At 44.8% G+C, this 22,973-nt stretch overlaps 1 protein-coding gene across 1 annotated transcript; it reads right to left on the bottom strand.

The window, feature by feature from the left end:
• Nucleotides 1–13,010: 13,010 nt before the first annotated feature.
• On the bottom strand, nt 13,011–22,191 carry LOC137378644 (probable G-protein coupled receptor 139). The gene is made up of 2 exons (XM_068048935.1): nt 22,107–22,191; nt 13,011–13,903 (listed from the first exon to the last, which is right to left on the bottom strand). The coding sequence occupies exons 1-2, from the start codon at nt 22,189–22,191 to the stop codon at nt 13,011–13,013; spliced, it is 978 nt and encodes a 325-aa protein (XP_067905036.1).
• Nucleotides 22,192–22,973: the final 782 nt, after the last annotated feature.

The following is a 22,973-nucleotide window of genomic DNA, read 5'->3' as shown; positions in this document are numbered from 1 at the left end:
AACAGATGCCCCTCTACGTTGCTTTCATTGATCTCACCAAAGCCTTTGACCTCGTCAGCAGACGTGGTCTCTTCAGACTACTAGATAAGATTGGATGTCCACCAAAGCTACTAAGTATCATCACCTCATTCCATGACAATATGAAAGGCACAATTCAACATGGTGGCTCCTCATCAGAGCCCTTACCGATCCTGAGTGGCGTGAAACAGGCTGTGTTCTCGCACCCACACCTTTTGGGATTTTCTTCTCCCTGCTGCTCTCACATGCATTCAAGTCTTCAGAAGAAGGAATTTTCCTCCACACAAGATCAGGGGGCAGGTTGTTCAACCTTGCCCGTATAAGAGCGAAGTCCAAAGTACAGAAAGTCCTCATCAGGGAACTCCTCTTTGCTGACGATGCTGCTTTAACATTTCGCACTGAAGAGTGTCTGCAGAGTCTCATCGACAGGTTTGCGGCTGCCTGCAATGAATTTGGCCTAACCATGAGCCTCAAGAAAACGAACATCATGGGACAGGACATCAGAAATGCTCCATCCATCAATATTGGCGACCACACTCTGGAAGTAGTTCAAGAGTTCACCTACCTAGGCTAAACTATCACGAGTAACCTGTCTGTAGATGCAGAAATAAACAAGCGCATGGGAAAGGCTTCCGTTGCTATGTCCAGACTGGCCAAGAGAGTGTGGGAAAATGGCACACTGACACAGAACACAAAAGTCCAAGTGCATCAAGCCTGTGTCCTCAGTACCTTTCTCTATGGCAGCGAGGCCTGGACAACGTATGTCAGCCAAGAGCGACGTCTCAATTCATTCCATCTTCGCTACCTCCGGAGAATACTTGGCATCAGGTGGCAGGACCGTATCTCTGACATCGAAGTCCTCGAGGCGGCCAACACCCCCAGCTTATACACATTACTGAGTCAGCGGCACTTGAGATGGCTTGGCCATGTGAGCTGCATGGAAGATGGCAGGTTCCCCAAAGACACATTGCACAGCGAGCTCGCCACTGGTATCAGACCCACCAGCCGTCCATGTCTCCGCTTTAAAGACATCTGCAAACGCGACAAAGTCCTGTGACATTGATCACAAGTCACTCCAGGCGCTGATCCACACACCACTGACCACCTCCAGGCGCTTACCCATTGTCTCTCGAGATAAGGAGGCCAAAGAAGAAGAAACCTAAACTGTAATTCCATTAACGCCTATGGATGCATGACACACCCATGCTAACATGCACACGCGATACATACACGCAGATAGAGACAGAAAGAAAACCGAAGAAATAAAGTGGAAAAGTTTAAGGTAACATCTGAGGACGTTTTCTGTGTTACGATTGTTCGAGCTCACTGTAGTGTCCTTTTATTGTAGGTAGATCTTGCTTTTCGTTGGGGCCTAGTATTCTTCTTAAACCTTGTTCACTGTAAGAGATGTATCTGTTTTGGGGTTCATGTGTCTTCAGTGGATTTGGAGTTCCGTGAAAAAGAGATGGGAGCAGGCAAACAGGAGAGGCTGTGGTGAGCCAGCCAGGAGAGAACTTCTCAGTCCAGGAGCATTTTGCTTTCTGCCCAAACTGTTTGTACAATTTCAAAAAACTCAGGTTGCCCAGCAGGTTAGTCATGTGACTAGCTGGTTTGACAATATCCATTTGTATATTTGACCATCTTAGCAGTCATCCTGGAATACGAGCACCCCCACCTTCAACATCTGGTGATCAAAAGTCCATTGTCTTTGAATGTGTCAGGGAATGGCTGCTTTGTCCTTTCAAACATTGCCGGTTCATAAGCAAATGTCTTTCCAGCCACGGCTGATCTGTTTAACAAATCCTTTCTTCACTCCAGTAACAGTTTAAAATCAATGTTCATGACAAAATTCATGTGCCTCATTTTTGGCAGGAGGGGGACCAGCATGACACCTCCGCACCCAACGGAATGAAATGCGATTTGAGAAAAGAGCATTTCATTTAAAGGCTCATGAGAAACTTCGTAAAATCGCCCCTTTTTTGACATCCCAATAAACATGTGGTTCTTTTCTGGGGAAGTTTCTCTTCCGTTTCCCCATTTCCGTGGTTGCCTCGGGTCTTTGTTCCTGCTGAGTTAGATGCAGGTTGATGTTATTAAACGAAGGCAGCCTCACTGCAGGCTTGTGAGGGGGGCGGGGGTACGGTGGATGGTGGGGGAGTGTCCTCCTCCAAAGGCAATCTGTGGCCCACAATGGGCCTCCAGTGGCAAAAACTGCCCCTCTGCTAACCCCACCCCAACTTCAAAGATCACCAGCCCCCATCTCACCAGCGCCTACTGGACTGGCCCCATCGACTCTGCCTCACGTACCTGGGGTCCAGAGCTTCAGCGGTGGACCCAGTATCGGGCCTCTTGTGCTACCAGCTATGGCAACCACTCCCAGTGGCGCCCTGACTGGCCAGCAGCTCTTGGAGGCTGGATCCTCGTCCTGAAAAAGGATGAGGGCCATGGCATTGAGCAGTTAACTGCCTGAACACCGTTAAATTGAGCCGGTGGGCCTCCAAAGGGCCAGGGTGGTGGTCTCCTTGCCTTTTAGGCCTGGCATCAGGTACTCTGCTGGCTCCACAAAGTTAAGCTCTGAGAGTGCAGTGTATTCACTGGCATTTTCCTTTGACCTGAATGCTCGAGGTATGGAAAAGACTTTGGGTTTGTTACAGTATCGGTGTGAAGTTCAGTGGATGAATAATAGAGCTGAAGAAGATAATTATGATAAATAACATCCTGTTTCTTTTGAGATGTTGAACTGAGACCTATTCTGCATATTTAGATGTATATAAAATATCCTATATTTGTTTGTGAAGTTTACCCTGGGTCCTGGTGTTAAAATCAAAGGGCTAATGGAATGCTGGACTTCACATCTAGTGGACTAGAATACAAGAGTGTGGTTGAGAGAGAGAAACTATATTCACTTGTTGAAGAGTCTAGTACTGGGGGGCACAATCAAAAAATTAGAGCCAGACCTTTTAGGAGTAAACTAGGAAACATTTCTTCTCACAAAATGAGGTGAACGTTTGGGGAGGAATTTCAGAAATGTGTTCAGGAGAACTTCCTTGATCAGTATTTTATAAAATTCATTCCTGGGATGTGGACATCTCTGGCTAGGACAGCATTTATTGCCCATCCCTAATTGCCCTTGAGAAGGTGGTGGTGAGCTGCCTTATTGAACCGCTGCAGTCCATGTGGGGTAGGTACACCCACAGTGCTGTTAGGAAGGGAGTTCTGGGATTTTGATCCAGCGACAGTGAAGGAACAGCGATATAGTTCCAAGTCAGGATGGTGTGTGGCTTGGAGGGGAACTTGCAGGTGGTGGTGTTCCCATTTATCTGCTACCCTTGTTCTTTTAGATGGTAGAGGTCGCGGGATTGGAAGGTGCTGTCTAATGAGCCTTGATGAGTTGCTGCAGTGCATCTTGTAGATGGTACACACTGCTGCCACTGTGCGTCGGTGCTGGAGGGAGTCAGTGTTTGTAGATGGAGTGCCAATCAAGCGGGGTGCTTTTTTTTCGATGGTGTCGAGCTTCTTGAGTGTTTTTGAAGCTTTTCCCATCCAGGCAACTGGAGAGTATTCCATCACATTCCTAACTTGTGCCTTGTAGATCGCAGCCAGGCTTTGGGGAGTCGAGAGGTGAGTTACTCACCACAGGATTCCTAGCCTCTGACCTGCTCTTGTAGCCACGGTATTTATATATGGCTGCTCCAATTCAGTTTCCAGTCAATGGTAACCCCCAGATTGTTGATAGCGGAGGATCTGGTTCTGCAGAATGAAGTCGGACAAGTGGACAAGTGTCTGTAGGAAGCACTTGGGTGAGAGTGATCATTGTATCAAAGTTTAGACTAGTAATGCAGAAAAGCAGGGAAGAATATGAGGTCGAATATCTCGATTGGAAGAGGGCTAATTTCAATACCATGAGGAGGGATCTAGCCAGAATAAAATAAAACCAAAGACTGATAGGAAAACTGTAACAGAACAATGGGTTATCTTTAAGGAAGGCGTACCTCAGGTATAGGCTAGGTACATTCAAACAAGGGCAAAAAATAGGGGACAGATTTGTAAGAGCTTTTATAAATATATAAAAAGGAAGAGAATAGCTAAAGTAAACAGAGACAGGAGAAATTATCATGGGGAATGAGGAAATGGCAGAGACATTGAACAAATATTTTGTCACTGACTTCACAGTAGAAGACACAAGTTCCATGCCAGAAATAGAAGGTAACCAAGGGGCTAAAAAGAATGAGGAAATTAATATCAGCAGAGTAAAATTATTTGAGAAACCTAAGGGAGTAAAATCTGGCAAATCCCTGGGACCCAATGGCCAACATCCTTGGGATGCAGAGATAGTATGTGCGCTAGTTATGATTTTCCAAAATTCTTTAGATTCAGGAATGGTCCATCAGATTGGAAGTTGGCAAATGTTACACCACTTTTCAAGAAAGGAGGGAGAGATAAAACCATGAACTGCAGACCAGTTAGCCTAACATCAGTTGTTGGAAAAACGCTGGAAGCTATTATTAAGGAAATCTTAATAATGCAGTTGTAAAGCATAGTATGATTAGAACAAGCCAGCATGGTTTTACTAAAGGAAAAGCCTGTTTGACAAATTTATTAGAGTTTTTTGAGAATCTGCCTAACAGGGTAGATAAAGGAGAACCAGTAAATGTCGTAAACCTAGATTTCCAAAAGGCATTCAATTAGGTGCTACACAAAATGTTAATAGGCAAGTTAAGGACTCATGGAGTTGGGGTCATATATTAGCCTACATAGAGGATTGGGTAACAGACAGGAAGCAAAGAGTGAGCATAAACAGAGCATTTTCAAGTTTGCAGGCAGTCAATAGTGGAGTGCCGCAAGGATCAGTGTTTTTTCTTAGTTTTTTTTTTAGAGATACAGCACTGAAACAGGCCCTTCAGCCCACCGAGTCTGTGCCGACCATCAACCACCCATTTATACTAATCCTACACTAATCCCATATTCCTACCACATCCCCACCTGTCCCTATATTTCCCTACCACCTACCTATACTAGGGGCAATTAATAATGGCCAATTTACCTATCAACCAGCAAGTCTTTGGCATTTGGGAGGAAACCGGAGCACCCGGAGAAAACCCACACAGACACAGGGAGAACTTGCAAACTCCACACAGGCAGTACCCAGTATTGAACCCAGGTCGCTGGAGCTGTGAGGCTGCAGTGCTAACCACTGCGCCACTGTGCCGCATTAATAAATAGCTGGAGCCTCAGCTATTTAGTTAGATGACTGAGATGAAGAGGTCGAGACTAATGTATCTAAGTTTCTGACGATACAAAGATAGGTGGAAAAGTAGACTGTGGGGAGGTCACAGAGAGGCTGCAAAGAGATATAGGACAGAATGTTACCTTGCCCAGCGGATCCACAGTCCCGGAGGTGGAAGTGGGTTCCGCAGTCGCTCCTGCTCCGTGCTCAGCTGCCACCGCAATTCAGTGCTAAGTGTCCAATCAGTGGCTCGGCGGCATATTTTTGACAGAAAAGGGCATGCATGGGCAGGAGGGTGAGCGTTGGTGGGGGCAGCGTTAGAGCCGGCAGAGGGTGCTCAAAACAGGCTTCAACAACCTCAGTGGCTCGGAGAGGCTTACTGCAGCAAGGAGGAAGTTTAAGGAGCAGCATATTAGAAAAAGGAATATAGCTGCCTCAGTGTGAAAGGAGTGCCACAGGAATTAAAGGGGCACCACCTTCAGTAAACATTAATTTACCTGAAACATACCAGAACCCACTTGAGGCAATGGCAGAGAGATGCAACCGCATGTCACCCAGGTTCTCTGAAGACTCCATGCATGTCCTGCTCCAAGCGGCTGAGGCAAGGCAGGAGGTCGTCTTCCCAGCAGAAGGAAGGAGGAGGCCTCCCAAAGTCAGCAAGAAAGAATGGCTGGAGGTAGTGGAGGACGTCAGCAGCCATGGGGTAGTGAGGAGGACATGGCTGCAGTGCCGCAAGTGGGTCAATGCTTGTGCACTCTGCCAGGGTGAGGGGCATTCCGCAGTCATTGCAGCTTTTAAATGACACGGGAGGGTCACTGTGTGCTGATGCTACAAAGTCAAAGCCATCCATCTGCAGTGAATTTTGCAGCCCTGTCGTGCGCCGTGTACTGGACACATCTGAGATGCACAATGGTCCAGAGGTGTGCCAATCATGTACTTCAATGGCATTGTTTCCAGATGCAGCATGCAGCACGAGGAGTGAGTGGGTGCTCTTGCAAGTCAAGGGTCTGAACTAATTGCCATGAACTAATTGTGTCCCAACAGAAGAGGGCACAGAATGCCCAAGAAAGTGCCGAGGACCGGTGGCGGAGTGGCCAACCTCACCTTTCTCACCAGAGTGGAGGAGGAGGCATTGACGTTTGCAGGGGAGGACAAAGGATGCTCAGTAGCTGATGGTGAGTCCAGAGCACCTGGCCAGGAGGGTGAGTTCCCCAGAGTATGTTCGAGGTGGAGGTGGGGGGTTAGGGGCTTGGCTCAAGGTTGCTCACAAGGTCAAAATCACACACATGTGGCCACACTGCAGTCAACGACATGTCCTTCAGTCGGTGTGCTGATCACAACTGATAATTCTTTATCTCCTGCAGGTGAAACACAGGACTGGCCAGGCAGTGTCTCTGGCGCACATCCGTCCACCTTTGAGGAGGTTGAGGGGACCTCAGAGGGTGCAGCGTCATCCTCTCCTCACACCAAGCACCAGCACAGAGGCAGTCACCTCGGTTGGGCTGTTAGCCTGCTCCGATTCATGCTCACAATCTGGTGCCAGTGCCGCACAAGTGCCAGACCAGCTGGCAGAGGCAGTATCGGCCGAAGCCTCTGACACTCAGAGGACTGTGGGAGGTCAGGCCAGTGCTGAGCCCCATGATGATGATGAGCCTCTGCGAACATCCATTCAATAGGAGATGTTGCAGGTGCAGTGTGCGGTGTGGGGAGATCTGGCAGAGGTACCAGAGATGATGCATGCTCTGGCTCAGACTTTGGAGATCTCCATCCAGGCCATGAGTACCACACAGTCCCTGTCCTCTGTCCATCAGGCTTCCTTCATTGACAGATTGGTAGCTGCTGTGGAGGGCCCGATCCTGGAGGTCCTGCAGAAACTCACAGAGGAAGTGATGAGGCTCCTCCGACATCCAGAAGCTGCTCATCCCTCTGAGGTCAGCAGGGAGGCCTGATTGAGCCTCGAAGGGCACAGGGGCAGCAGCAGAGTTTATATGGGGTGTCCTCTCAGGGCACGTCTGATACATTCAGCAGCTCCTTGTCCTCTCCGCCAGTGACATCAGCACCTCATAATCCCAGGGTATCAGAGGGTGGTCCTGGGACTGCTCAGGATCACCTCAACATGCCGGAGCCCTCACGGCCTCGGGCAGGCAGAGGATGCCTGTTAAATTCATCCAAAGCCACGGTGCATCCTGAACAGGCACCAGCCTCTGCCATGGCTGGCGGCGAAGGGTCGTCCACATGGGTGAGCACTCGCAAACGGTTCAAACAATCACAATAAATGCACTACGGGGTCACTGGTGTGATTTGTAAATATTTATTTGCTGTTACAACTCACCAAAAATTTCCAAAATTTTCACTTGGCATTTTCATTTTCATCTGTCACAAGACAATGCTGATGTTTTAGACGATCTGGTTGTTCTGCATGAGAAGGATATTAGGGGAGGTGGCACATTTGGACTTTGTGGTGTTTGAGAGAATGGTCGGCCATTGCAGCTGAGATTTCCCCCGAAGGTGAGTACCTCTGTGCTTCCAGCTGATGTGAATGCCTCATTTCAGACTGATATGTCAATCCCTGGGTGATGAGCCTCCGTTCAGGAGAAACGCCTGAGTATTAGGGCCTCCCTTGCACTCAACTCCAGCAAACCTCCAGCTCCCTCCCCTCGCCATTAATGTGGCTGTGCCCCCTCATCCTCAGCCGTTTCATCATCCTCATCTGAGGATGCCTCGCGCTGAACAATATCCTCATCCTCCAGGGCCTCCCTCCTCTGCAGCTCCAGGTTATGTAAGGAGCAGCAGATGACAGCAATGCGTGATACCCTTTCTGTCGAGTACTATAGGGCACCACCTGAGTGATTGAGACAGTTAAATCTCATTTTCAGCAGACCTTTCGATTCATGAAGGCCACTGACAGACCTGCACGTGCTCTAATGGCCACATGTGTGCATTGAATTACACCTTGGACCATGGGGAACCCAGTGACAACACTGACGCCTCTGGTTCTCTTGGCCTGACTGGCGGAGTCTGTCTGAAACTTGATGAACAGGTTGGCATGTCTGAATATGGCATCAGTTACCACCTTAATGCAGTGCTGCACTGATGACTGTGAGACTCCTCACATGACTCCTGATGAAGTCGGGAAGGAGCCTGATGCGTAGACGTTCAGAGTGACTGTTCGCTTCAGTATGACCAGTATTGAATGGCCACCCACACAGTTGGAAGCGACCTCCGCTGCCATCACCTCACACAGAGATGTGGCTGTCTCCCGTGATAGGCGCAGTCTTCTTCGGTACTGGTGCTCTGACATTTGCAGAAAGCTCAACTGTGGGCGGTAGACCCGGCCTACTGAGTAGGCTCGCCTCCTCACTGCTGATTGCTCACAGCGCACTCTGTAAGCATCTGCCCCTCCCTCATTACCAGGCTGCACTTGGCCAGCAAGTTACTAATTTCCCTGGCCAGTTTTCCTCCTGTCCCTCCGTGTGGCCTCGTCTTCCTCAGTAGACAAGCCACCTCCAGAGCGCACAATTCCCTGGCTACAGTGTCCCAGAGATGTTATGAGGACAGGTATTTGCAACCTGCTGTAAGGACAGGTGCTCACAACCCCCCTCCCCTACACAGAATAAATCAGTGACGCTGTGGCCCTACCAGAAGTTTGAAACACTCAGGTGAACCCTGGTGAACCAGCAAAAACAGCCCCAACCTTCAAAACAGTGCACAAATCCATCAGAGTAATGAAAAATACAGTACCTCCAACTCCTTCACAGATATACTGATTGCTGCTCTTTTAAACTGCCGGGATCCTGACTCCCCCTTCGACTTGTTTGACAGACGTAAAATGTGACAGACGACGTAAAATGCCTGTCAATTGAATTTTAGATGACCTCAATTGGTCCTTAATTGCTGCAAAGCAGATGGCGGACAGTGCGTCGATCTCGATCTCGCCCGCCTGTTGTCCGACCTCCGTAAAATGGGGATTGGGCAGCGTGACATCGGAGACCCGGCCCAATGTCATCACTCGCCATTTTCTGCCTCAGCCACCTTGGAGGACGTCCTTTTTGTGCAGGTAAAATTCTGGGCATCGACAGGTTTATTTGTGGGCAACAAGATGGCAGATGGAGCATAATATAGTGAAGTGTCAATTTATTCTCTTTGGTCATAAAAATAGAAAGGCAAAATATTTATACAAGGTGTGAAACTTGTAAGTGTTGCTGTTTAAAGAGACTGGGGTTTGCTCATACAAGGAACAGAAAAGTTAACATGCAGTGCAGCAAGCAATGAGGAAGGTAAATGGCATGTTGACCTTTCTTGCAAGAGGATTGGCAGACAGGAATAAAGAAGTCTTGCTACAATTGTGCTGGGTTTTTGTGAGAACACATCAGAAGTACTGTGTGCAGTTTTGGTCTCCACATTTAAGAAAGGATATATTTGCATTGGAGGCTGTGCAGCGAAGGTTCACTAAATTATAAGAAAGCATATGATAAAGTACCACATAAAAGGCTGGTTAACAATATCGAGGCTCATGGAATAGGCAGGTCAGTGTCCAATTGGATAAAAAATTGTCTGAAGGGCGAAAAGTTGTGAATCACGGTAAATGGCTGTTTTTCAGACTGCCGCATGGTAGACAGTGGTGTTCCCCAAGGGTCAATGCTCAGATCACTATATATAAATGACTTGGATCTTGGAATACAGAGTCGAATTTCAAAATTTGCCAATGATACCAAATTGGAGGAGTGGCAAACAGTGAGTATGATATGAACTGCCTGCAACAGGACATAGATAGGCCAACACAATGGGCAGACAAGTAGCAGATGGAATCGAATACAGATAAGTGTGAAGTGATGCATTTTGGCAGCAGGGATAGAGTGAGACAATATCGGATTAATGACACAGTTCTAAAGAGTGCGCAGGAATAGAGAGACCTGGGGGTGCGTGTGCATCGATCTTTGAATGTGGCAGGACATACTGAGTCAGTGGTTAGTTAGTTAAAGCCTATGGGATCTTGGGCTTCATAATTAGAGACATAGAGTACAAAAGCAGGGAAGCGATGCTGAACTTTATAAAGCGCTAGTTTGGTACCAAGTACAGTATTGCATCCAGTTCTGGTCACCACACTTTAGGAAATATGTGAGTGTCCTTGAGAGGGTGCAGTAGAGATTTACCAGAATGGTTCCAGCGATGGGTGTTTTAATTACACGGTTAGGGTGGAAAAGCTGGGTTTTTCTCCTTGGAGCAAAGGGAATTGAGGGGAGTTATAACAGAAGTTATACCCATTGTGGGCGGCACAGTGGCGCAGTGGTTAGCACCGCAGCCTCACAGCTCCAGCGACCCGGGTTCAATTCTGGGCACTACCTGTGCGGAGTTTGCAAGTTCTCCCTGTGTCTGCGTGGGTTTCCTCCGGGTGCTCTAGTTTCCTCCCACATGCCAAAAACTTGCAGGTTGATATGTGAATTGGCCATTGTAATTTGCCCCTAGTATAGGGAGGTGGTAGGGAAATATAGGGACAGGTGGGGATGTGGTAGCAATATGGAATTAGTGTAGGATTAGTATAAATGGGTGGTTGATGGTCAGCACGGACTCGGTGGACTCTGACCCCCAAGGACTTACATTTAATTCCTTGCCCATTCAGCACCCCCCCAAATACTTACCTTAACTACGTGACCTTCCCCCACAACCAAGTTCATAAACTGTAACCCTCAAACCTTTCCCACCATCTCCCCCCCGGCCAACCAATCCAAGGATTTTTACACTGCTCTCCCCTCCCGCACTGAGAAAATGACCTCCTCCCCCCTCCCCACAGTTGCAGTGCCTCATTTCCCTGGACGGGGAAATGAAGGGGCGTCAATTCCAGCCACCAGATTGAAGATCACGGCGGCTCATCAGGAGGTGACGGAACAATCATTAAATCAGGTAAGTAAATTTATTTCCATATTAAAATTGAGGTCCTGTCGCTGAGCAGCGGGGAGGCCGCCACGAGGCCTCGTCACTGCTGTCAGGATCGGGCTGGTGTCAAAGTCCATTGTGGGCCTCGTCTGGGGCAATCTTCATGCCTCCCCCCCCACAACAGATCCAGTCATCGAGGGCTCGATAAATTCCTACCCAATGACTATCTTCTGAAAGCAGCAACTGATGCTAAATTAATTGTTAATCTTAAATGTAAGATTGATATATTTTTGTTATCCAATGGTATTCGGGAGATGGGGAAAAGATGAACATATGAAGTTAGGTCACAGATAAGCCATGATCTCATTAAATGACAGAACAGGCTCAAAACATGAAATGGCCTCTCCTGTTTCTTTGTTCCTATCTTCCTAACATTAATCCCTCAACTAACATCACAAAAAGCAGATGAAGTATTCATTCACCACATTGGTGTTTGCTAGATTGTCATATTTCAGAATTTTTAAACATTAAATTACTATCTGTCTTTTCAGCTGCTGGGAGATGGGTTGTGGTTTAGGAGTAGGTTGTGCTTTTATTCCATTATTAATTTATGTTGTGTGTTATAAGTAGTTGGGTAGACTGTCTCAGTGTGGCACAGAGGATTGATTGCATAAACAGTGAGATAGATTGTCTTGCTGTAACACTGACAGAGTGTGAGGTGTAAACAGTGAGGTAGACCTTCTCGGTGTAACACCGATGGTTCAGTTACTCAGTTCAGAACTTGCCCAATTTTTATCTCTGCTCAAGGCCATGTTTTATAGCCCATTTACTTTGAAAGTTGCCTGTAATCAGTTACAGTGCACACACTTTAGCCTCCTCCTTGCCAACAGTCTCCAACCTCCCAAATTAGCCCAGCACAACACAGTGAAATGCATAATTTCCTGTCATGTTGCTGTTAGAACGACAGATTTACAGTCCAGAATATTTTACAATTATGTAAATCACAGCCATTATCAATCATCATAAAGTTCCATTGTATAGTCTTCACAAACATCATATGCTGCACTGCTATCACTGAATTCTATCAGATTCAGTTTATTAGAGTTTTATTTAAACATGCTGGAAGAAAAAAGGAAGAGAGCCAATATTGATTAAAAGGTACAATTTTAAAGGGTGTGTAACACAAAGAGACAGAATAAAACAGAGAGACCTGGGGGTTCACATACATAAATCTTAGAACGTGCATGACATATTGAGAAGGCTGTTAAAAAGCCTTTGGGATCTTTGCCTTTATAAACGAGGCACAGAGTACACAAACAAGGAAGTTATGGTAAAATGTTCGAAATAGTTTTTTGGGCCTCAGCGGGAGTTTTGTGTCCAATGTGAGCATCACATTTTAGGAGGGATGTGAAGACATCAGTGAGATTGCAGAGGAGTACTAGGGTATGTACCAGGGATGAGGGACTATATGTGGCGAGACTGCAGAAGCTGGGATATTTCTTCATGGAGAAGGTTAAGAGGTGATTTAATAAAAGTCTTCAAAATCATGTGGAGGAAATGTTTGTACTGGCAGTAGTGTCAGGAACCAGAGGACACATTGAATGCAATTGGCTAAAAAGAACAGAGGGGAGATGGGAATAAAAACATTTAGTAAGTGAGTTATGATCTGGAATGCACTTCCTGATAGGGTGGTGGAAGCAGAAACAATAGAAAATTTCAGAAGGGAATTGGATAAATATTGTAAGGGAATCAATGCTGAGCTGCTCGGAGCTCTGGGATTTGGGCTCTGATACATTCCTGCTCCTCTGAACTCTGAACTTAGCGCTGCTTATCAGGATATAACCTTATTTATGAGATGGAACTGAATTCTAATGCTGACAAATCTTTTTGTTCACTGTTTGATGAATCTGTGAATCACAGTGAAAGGATATTTCACAACCTTTTTCAGCTGCTCTCGGAATTTGCTCTGAGTCACTGTGTAGATACAGGTGTTTGTGCAGGTACTGAGGAGCTGGAGCAGGTATCCGATGGTATTTGCAGTGGCTGAAGGGGTATAGGAATCAGACATGAATTCAATTCGCTGATACAGGTAACACGTAACATAGGTCATCCATAAAACAATAAAACTGCCTGAGATAGTGAAGAGTAAAATGATGGATTTTCTGCGTTTGTCCATCTCAGGGTCACTGGGACTCTCTCTATCACTGTCCGCCTGGAGTCTCCGGCGGGCTCTACTAGCTATTAAAATGTGTCTGACGGTCAGAGTGTTGAGGAGCAGAATCAAAACGAATGGGAGCAAAGGGGATAGAAGGCGATGAAGAATCCCGTATACTGCCCACAAGATTGAAGTGTAATACTCTGGTTTTGTGATGCAAAACCATTCCAAGTTATTGAAGATGTACTGAGCTTTAAATTTGAAGAACCAGGGAATACTTTCCAAACAGCTCAGCATGGTCACTGCTCCAATTATCACCCTTGCAGTTTTCTCAGTGCAATATTTAGTTTTCAGCTTCTGGCAACAAATGGCCACAAATCGATCAAAGGTGAAAACAACTGTAAACCAGACAGAACTCATTGTCGTAGCAGTAAGGAGCACCTCAACCAAACTACATACAGGAGTAATATCCAGGAAAGAAACTGGGAAATAAACAATAAGCCACCTCAGGATCACATCAGTCATGACAACCATGAGATCGGCCGCTGCCATGGCTACCAGGTAATGAGTGACACATTTGGAGAGACCGCAGTTTCCCCGAGACAGGATCACAATCGCCAGCAAGTTAACTGCAAAAAAAAACAAGGTGAGAATAACTGGTCAAGTTCAAAGCATCAGGTAAACAGGACGTTCTGTTGAATTTACTGCATCCTGTATTTGAAAATTGTACCAGTGTTTTCAGCAGGAAACGGGTTGTAAAATAAAACAAATTGTGAATCAACTGAGAGAAATAAAAGAAGCATTAATCTTAAAAACAGGCATGAGTTCTGGACATATGGCCAGGGGAACAACGAGGGAATAGGTTCTAGTGTTAATAGTGTGGGGGGACAAGGGAGGAGGGTGAAAACTTTGCAACACATGGTCTACCTGATCAGATAGTCTCCGATAATGGACCACAATTTAGAAACGACTACTTCAAGCACTTTGTGGAAATCAGTGGATTGATACATTAAACAAGTTCCCCTAGGTATCCACAATCTAATAGAGAAGCTGAACAAAGAGTCAGAACTAGTAAAGCACTGTTAAAGAAAAATCAACACTTCTAAACTACAGACATACTCCATTGTCATGTGGATTAGCACCATCCGAACTGTTAATGGGAAGAAAACATCGAAACCAACTTCCAATCCTACTCAAAAAATTACTTCCAGGGCTACAAATCTAGATTATCTGAGAGTTCAAGACAGAGTAAAGTCTTATCGAAAGAAATAAGCCCATTATTATAACAGTAAATACCATACCAGGAACCTATTGAAATTGTCAGAATGGCAGAAGGTAGGGGTACGAGACCAAAGCAGAGAAGGAGTAATTGTCCATAGAGAGGAGAATCAGCAGCTATATTATTTTGTTGAACTTTGGAAGGTACTTTATGAAGAAACTGAAGGAATCGTATTCCTATTCATCAAAGACGTCAGTCAGTCAAACATTTGGACGAATCAAAAGCTAAACCTGAAATTCAGAAAGCACCGGATATTACAAACCTCAATGAAGGCTGCCCAAGTCAAGAAACAAAAGTTCAGAGAAAGGCCACCTATCTTCTGTATCTGATAACAACAAGATCACGGAGAGTTATGAAGCCTCCTGACAGCTTGAAGCTGTGAAGTCAGAGATTTGGGAGGAGTTGGGGTAAAATACTGTTTTCCATGCATTAGTATCTAATTCACCACGATCCTGCCTGGAGTTCACAATCTTCTAATGTGCTGCACTCACGTGCCTTCACTTTCCCATCTTTGAAAAGCTAGTGCCACTGAGGCGAGAGTCCTCGGTGTCTGCTAAAGTTAGGGAAGTAATTTGTTGTTATCTTGCTGATTATTTTTAACATCGGACATTGCCAGTAAGGTCAATCTGCAGATGTGAGGGGAGGGGGGACTCTGCAAGTGTTGGGGGTGTGGAAGGGAAAAATTCTGCAAGTGGATACTGCCGGAGCGGAGCGGGGGAGCTCTGCAAGGGGGGTACTGTTACGGGGGGAGGTTGAACCCTGCAATCCAACATCAGGAGACAGCGTAATTAGCGATGCCAGTGCAATCCCCGGTACATCATTATGCTACGTGACCACCTGCCTTTAATTGTGGTGGCGCGTCCAAAAATATCATGGGACCACTGCCATTTTGCACAGCCGCGGCCGTGATTGGCGGGATAACAGAATCCAGCCTGTAGTATAAGGGTCTGAAAGGGTTAATATTGAGACAGTGTAAAGAATTCCTCCTACCATGGTGATGTAAGGGATCACGTGAGAGAGACTTCAAGATAGATGCAGCGTGGCTTTAGAGGAGAGACTGGTGTGAAGCTGTACATAGTTAGTATGTGATAAGGTTAATGTTCTAATTGCTCCAGACAGAAGAATCTCTGAGCTAGACTAAGGTGGCAGCGTACCAAACAAACATACAACACACACATTCATATATATTCACAGTAACCCTAATTTACATCGCATTACACCCCTCTTACACTGACCCCACCTAATGCCTTCGCATTTCCTACTCTGTTTCTCTCAATTCTCTGTGCACCTTGATTTTCCTCTCAAATATTATCTACTGTTTCCCAGACCCCTGCCAAATTAGCTTAAACCAGGGTTGTCCAACCTTTACACGTGGGAGGGGGCCACAGTACATTTTTTGTCTTACATAGGGGGCCGGTGAGACAATTTTGGAAAGATAAAGGCTTTAACAATTAATCTTGCTTTAAATCAAAACAACAACAAATGTGTAATTTTGTGAAGAAGCTTTAAATGAAAGGATTAATTTATTGACTTACTTTCTCATCACTGTGTTAGATACTGATTTAGAGAGACACCTGGCATTTTTAATTTGCTCGCAAAAGTAGTCAATGTTTGCCTGCACACTTCTGGTAGCGATGCAGAGTATCCTGGTTAGATATCCATCTGTCAGGAGTGATCTTGATCATTCTCTCTCTCTCTTTCTCTTCCCTCCCCCACACTTCACCTTTGCCTCTCTGCACACCCCCTCCTCCCTCTGTACCTCCCTCTCCCTCTGTACCCCCTATCCCTTTGTCCCCCCCATCCCAAATCTCCCTCTGTCGCCCCTCTCCTGCTCTGTTCCACCCTCTCTCTGTCCGTCTCCTTCTCTCTCTGCCCCCCATACGCCTTCTCTCTCTCTCTCTCTCTGACCCCACTCTCTCTCTCTCTCTCTGTCCCCCCTCTCTCTGTCCCCCCCTCTCTCTGCCCCCCCCCCTTTCTCTCTGTGCTCTTCTCTCACTCTGTCCCCTTTCTCACTCTGTGTCCCACCTCTCACTCTGTGTCCCACCTCTCACTCTGTGTCCCCCTCACTCTGTGTCCCCCCCATCACTCTATGTCCACACCCTCTCACTCTGTGTCCCCCCGCTCACTCTGTGTCCCCCCCTTTCTATCTCTTCGCTCCCCATCTCCGCACACCCCGCAGTTCATGGTACTGGGAATATATGGAGATTACCACCTTTGAGATCCTGTTTGCTAGTTTCTTTCCTTGCTCCCTAAACTATGCCTGCCGGATCACATTCCTCTTTCAACATATTTCAATATGAGCTGTGACTGATGGCTGTTCAGCTCCCCCCTTAGAGGACTATGCAGCTGCTCTGTGACATCCTTGTCTCTGGCACCAGGGAGGCAACATACTATCCTGTATTTGCCACTTGTCTCTTCCCCTAACTGTAGCGTCCCCTTGCATTTTTGCTTTTCCAATCTTCCTCCTGCCCCTCTGTACAGCTGAGCCATCCATGAGGTTGTGGACTAGATTCTGGCTGCACACCTCAGAGGAACCATCACTCTCACCAATATTCAGAACAGAATACTGGTTCGTGAGTGGGATGAACTCAGGGAGCTCTGAATTATCTGCCTGGTCCTTCTTGACTCTCTGGCAGTTGCCAATTCCCTCTCTGCCTGAATACCATTAAGCTGCAGGGTGACCACCAGTCTCCTTCTCTCTACATTGCTTTCCTCCTTTAAGATACTCTTAAAACCGACCTCTTTGACCAACCTTTTTGTCATCTGACCTGGTAGATCCTTATGTTACTCAGTGTCATATTTTGTTTTATAAATGCTCCTGTGAAGCGTGTTCGGACGTTTTATTACATTAAAAGTGGTGTATAACTGTTAGTTGCTGTTAAGAGAGAGACATTTCTCAGGGCACAATAGGGCAGCACTGTGGCGCAGTGGTTCGCAAGGGTGGCACAGTGACGCAGTGGTTACCACTGCTACCTCACAGCTCCAGTGACCCGGGTTCGATTCTGGGTACTGCCTGTGCAGAATTTGCAAGTTCTCCCTGTGACCGCGTGGGTTTATGCTGGGTGCTCTGGTTTCCTCCCACAGCCGAAGACTTGCTGGTTGATATGTAAATTATCCATTATAAATTGTCCCTAGTATAGGTCGGGAATATGGGATTACTGTAGGGTTTAGGATAAATGGGTGGTTGTTGGTCGGCACAAACTCGGTGGGCTGAAGGGCCTGTTTCAGTGCTGTATCTCTTGAAAAAATAGGCACTGAATCAAACATTGAAATATTCAGAGTGGCGATCAAAAGTTGTTTTAAGGAAGGATTTAAAAAAGGAGAAAGAGGTAGCAGAAGGATTGGGGAGCAAATTCCAGAGCGTGGAATCCAGGTAGCTGCAAGAATGACCAACAATAGTGGAATGGAGTGAAGTGATGCACAAATGGACAGTGTCAGTGGAATGGAGAGATCAAAGGAGTTTGAAGGGCTGGAGGAGTTTGTGAAGATAGGGAGGGGGCAAGGGTATGAAATAATTTAAACAGCAGCTTGAGGATTTTAATTTGGAGGCTTTGGAGGAACCAGGAGTAAATGAAACATGGCGAGGGGTGAGTTGGATTTTGTGTGGGATAGGCTATGGACAGTGGAGTATTCGATGTGCTGAAGTTTGTGGAGGGGGAGGATGGGAGGCTGACCAGGAGAGCATTGGAAGCATGGAGGTGGGTTTCAGCAGACGGTGAAATGAGTTGGGGCAGAGGCTGTTCATGTTGTGGAGGTGATGGTAAATGTGGGGTCAGATGGTTAACTCAAGGTGAGGTTGTGAACGATCAGTTTCAACTTGAGGCAAGAGCTCGGGTTCAGGATGAAATGGTTGTCAAGGTTGCAGAGTTTGTTTTCGGGGCCGGAGGCAACTAATTCAGACATCACAGCTCAATTTAACCGTTTTTCTTGACTTGTTGAATGTTGAACACTGAAGAATTAAATACATGCTATCTACATATTAGATAGAGGGAAATCTACCTGATTGCTATTGCCTGATATTGACTGGAACTGCACATTGTTCACCTGGTTTAAAAGGAGCTCCTTTGAATTTTGGAGGTTTATTAACAGTGGCTTTCAAGACTTATACATAAATAATACGTGAGATATTAGGGGCAAAGAGTTCAAATGAACCCAACTGCTGCAACCAGGCAACAGTTTGAGAGAGGAGGGAATCGAACTGGCCGGGAATACATTTACTTTTTATACTTGCTTGGTGATCCATAACTAGCCATGCCCCATCCTGCATCGAATTCACAAATACAAACTCAGAAATGATACAATATCACACTAAAATTTCAACATAAACAAGTTCAAGCATGTGACGTCACGATGTCAAGAATGGAATTTAGACGTGAATGGGGAGTGAGGGAGAAGCCAATCCTGGAAAGGCCAAAGCAAAAAGAGACAGAAGAAACAAAATAGAAGAGAATTTCACAGGACAGGACAGAGATGGGTGAAGGTTAGGGTGGAAGATGAGATTCAGAAGGTAGGATCCAGGGATTTATAGACAAGTACTTCAAATTAATGAATGGAGAACGGGAGCCAGTAGATCACAGTAATGACAGGAATGGTAGATGAATGGAGCTTCGTGTGTAAGAAGGAACTTGCATTTAAATCATGATTTTCAGGGCCTTGGGATATCTTATAGTGCTTCCCAACCAAATCTGGATCAAGGTCAGAAAACAGATTTAAAAAAAAGGACCATTGGATTTACCTTCAATTCCAACATCCAGAATAACCCCATAATGTAGCCACTCTCCACACAGGAGAGTATTCAATAGTTTCTCACAGGCACCAGGGTATCTGTTATAATATCCAAACCAAAATCCAGTCCAAATGGCTTGATGACTTTTTATTTGAAGTACTTCCTGAAATCTGTTGTAAATTTGTCAATATCCAGTTTGTAACTGTATCCACTTGACCCCTTGTCATGGCTTGGTCTGAAATAGTACCCAGTATGCATATCGTTATAGCCTTTTCACATCAGTAAATACATCTTTCAGCCACTCGTTTCAAGGCTCAAAAGCCCAGGATTTATCAATTGTCCTTCACAACTTGTTCTTCGTGCCCAGAGATCTTCTGGTTCTCCTCTAAACTGCTTCCTTTTATACTCGGGACCAGAACTGGACTGAGTGCTCAGTTTGAGCTTTGCTCTTTCACTTTATTTCCAATGTTATAAATACATGATTCAATTTCAATTTATTTTGATGAATATTGCTGCACAGTGATTCAGCAACTGGACAGCAGGTCTCCGAGAACTCTGGGATTATACTTGACAATTACACCAGCATTTCTAAAATAAACATGCTTTTATAACATCATCTAATAATACAATACAGAAGGAGGCCACCTGATCTGTTGTGTTAGTGCTAGTTCTTTGACAAAGCTATCCAATTAGTCCCACTCCCCTACTCTTTCCACATAAAACTCCAATTTTTTTCCCCTTCGTGTGTTTATCCAATTCTGTTTTATTATTGAATCTGCTTCCACTGCTCTTTCAGGCAGTGCATCCCAGATCACAAGAACTTGCTGATACAAAGTCCCCTCATGTCACCTCTGGTTCTTTTGTCAATTATCTTAAATCTGTGTCCTCTAGTTACCTTGTCCCACTGGTAACAGTTTTGCCTTATTTAACCTATTGAACCCCTTCATGATTTTGAATGCCTCGATCAAATCTCCAGTTAAACTTCTCTGTTCCAGGGTGAACAAACCCCCAGCTTCTCCAGTCTGTTCAAGTAACTGATGCAATTCATCCCTGGGACCAATCTAGTAAATCGCAACTGTGCTCTCTTTAAAGCCTTGGCTTTATTCCGAAAATATGGTGTGTGGAATTGGCCAGAATACTGTAGCTCAGACCTAAACAGTGTTTAAGAAACGGTTAGCAAAACTTTGTTGTTTATTTGTTCTGAACATGTCTTCGTAAAGCCAAGAAACACCATATGCCTTTTTGACTGTTTTCTCAACTTGCAGTGCCATCTTCAAAAAGATGCACATCCATCCTCATTCTTTCTACCAAACTTAATCACATTACATTTCACTGCATTAAATTTCACCGGTCTTGTCTCTGCCCATTTCACCAATCTATGTCGTTCTGAAGTCTGTCATTTCCAAGTTTTGTGTCACCTGTAAACTTTAAAATGATGAGCTGTATCCCCAACACCACTTCCTTCATATAGATCTGTCAAAATGAGCAGTAGTCCAAATTTTAAAGCTAGCAGATGCCACTGTATACCACCCTTCAGTCTGAGAAACAATCATTCACCACAACTCTCTGCTTTCTGTCCCTTAGCCAATTTCGTATTGACACAACTACTGTCCCTTTAATCCCATAGATTTTCATTTTGCTATCAGGTCTTTAACAATTGTGTTACTTTATCAGTCATCTTTCCAAAAAACTGTGCTACCCTCATCAACCCTCTCCATTACTTCATCAAAGAACTCAATCAGGTTTGTTTTCTGCCTATTTGCATTGCATCGCACCTATTACTTTTGATGGATCATTGTTGAATCCACAACATATCTTGTCCATAAATCTCCAGTAAGGCTCAGGTGCCCCTTCCCCCTTTACAATCCTCTCATTGACCTTCTAAGTATTTGCGAAAAGAGCAGATCGAGGAAGGTGAGGTAACACATGAAATCAAACATCCCACAGTGGGATTCCACAACCATTATTATTGATATAAAAATCACTAAGTAAATACCACATGTGCAGTACATACTCACCAAAAACATGTGACTGTGTTATGAAGATATTAGACACAGTGCCACATTATCAAACCTCCAGAAATAAAACAAATAGTAAAGACATTGGCAAGAATTGCTTGACAGTAGCACTGGTTTTTCAGCACAATTCACCTCAAATCGGCCAAACAATTTCAAAAAATCGTGGAATTATAAGCACAAATTGTGTTAAGCACAAATAGGATTTCTCCAATCTTTTGTTTTAGTTTTAAAACTATTGCACTAGATACTGACCCTGTCCACAGAACTGGCCCCATTTCCTGATCTAATTAATCATCATGGAGCGATTCCACTAATTGCACCTATTTGTGAGCCTTCAAGGAGGTGCCTAAAATTAAGCTTTGTTTTTGTTTAGGCGCAAGGACTCTAAGAGGCATGTTTTAAAAGCATTAAACATCATTTTTTTTAATTACGAAGAAATTGACTATTGTACACCAGTGTAATTATTTTTACGTTATGTTCAATCTTTAAAATATGTTTACACAAAGGTGAAGGACTGGACATATTAAAACTACATGAGATTATCATTCTTAAATATATCAAGGGATATCATAAACAAAATCTTTACATCATTAGATGCTAAAATGCTGACCAATTGTGCTGGTCCATGGCAGATTTGCAGATTTGATATTCAGAGACATACAAATGAGTTTGAACGAAACTTGAAAGGGGAAAAAAAGCATTTCTCAAACTGGCATAATTCTGAGCACAATTTGTAACCAGATTGCCGATTGTGCTCAAAGCAGAAACACTTGGTCAATGACAGCAATGAACAGATATTAATTACTTACTGGGCACTCCGATGGCCCCAAGCACAGGACAGTAAATGAACTCAACATCAGCGAGTATCGGTAGTGCACTGAATGGATATTTCATGTTCAGATTAAAGCAATGACTTCAACTGAGACTGTGATCATCTAAAGGAGCATTTATACAGACAGAATGAATCCTCCAGGGACACAGTTAGTTTGGGTGATCTTTGGCATTACTTACAGTCATTTGAACAAACAGATCTGATAGAGGCAAAGAGCATTAAAATAAAGATTAGTTCAGAAAGAGGAAGGATCAGAAACTGGTGAATGGCGGAGGTGTGAGAGATAAACCGAAATGATTTCAGTGAGTGTCTGTGTAAATACATGCAGCGTGGCCAATAAGGTTAGAGGGCTGCAGCAACACATAGCCACATGGAATTATGATTTCGTGGCAATAATGGAAAAAAAAACATAATACTCTCAATTGATATGATGGTCTTTTTATGAACCATGCACCCAACGGAGTAACTCTGCTTCTCTCTCCACAGATGCTGCCAGACCTGCTGAATATTTCCATTATTTCTTGTTTTTATTTCACATTTCCAGCATCCACAGTATTTTGCTTTCAATTTAGTGAATATTCAGAAATCAGTTTCAATTGTAGTCATTTATCATCATTAGGCAAACTGAGGGAGAGGGAAATGGGCGCCAAAAAATAAACCTCATGCTGCTTCAACCTTCATCAACTATCACAACTGTTCCAATGGAACATTGTTTCATTTTTATTATTATCATTATTACTAAAATAAACAAGTTGAAAACCAACATGAACAGAGAAAGAGTAACTGAGCAATGGGAAGCCTCCAAAGTAGAGACTGTTGGAGTATAGATGAGGTACATTCCATG

This window comes from Heterodontus francisci, chromosome 17, assembly GCF_036365525.1.
Source record: "Heterodontus francisci isolate sHetFra1 chromosome 17, sHetFra1.hap1, whole genome shotgun sequence".
In the NCBI taxonomy this organism is placed as follows: domain Eukaryota; kingdom Metazoa; phylum Chordata; class Chondrichthyes; order Heterodontiformes; family Heterodontidae; genus Heterodontus; species Heterodontus francisci.
Note: the sequence above shows the minus strand (reverse complement) of the source record. Positions and strands in the feature narration are given on the sequence as shown.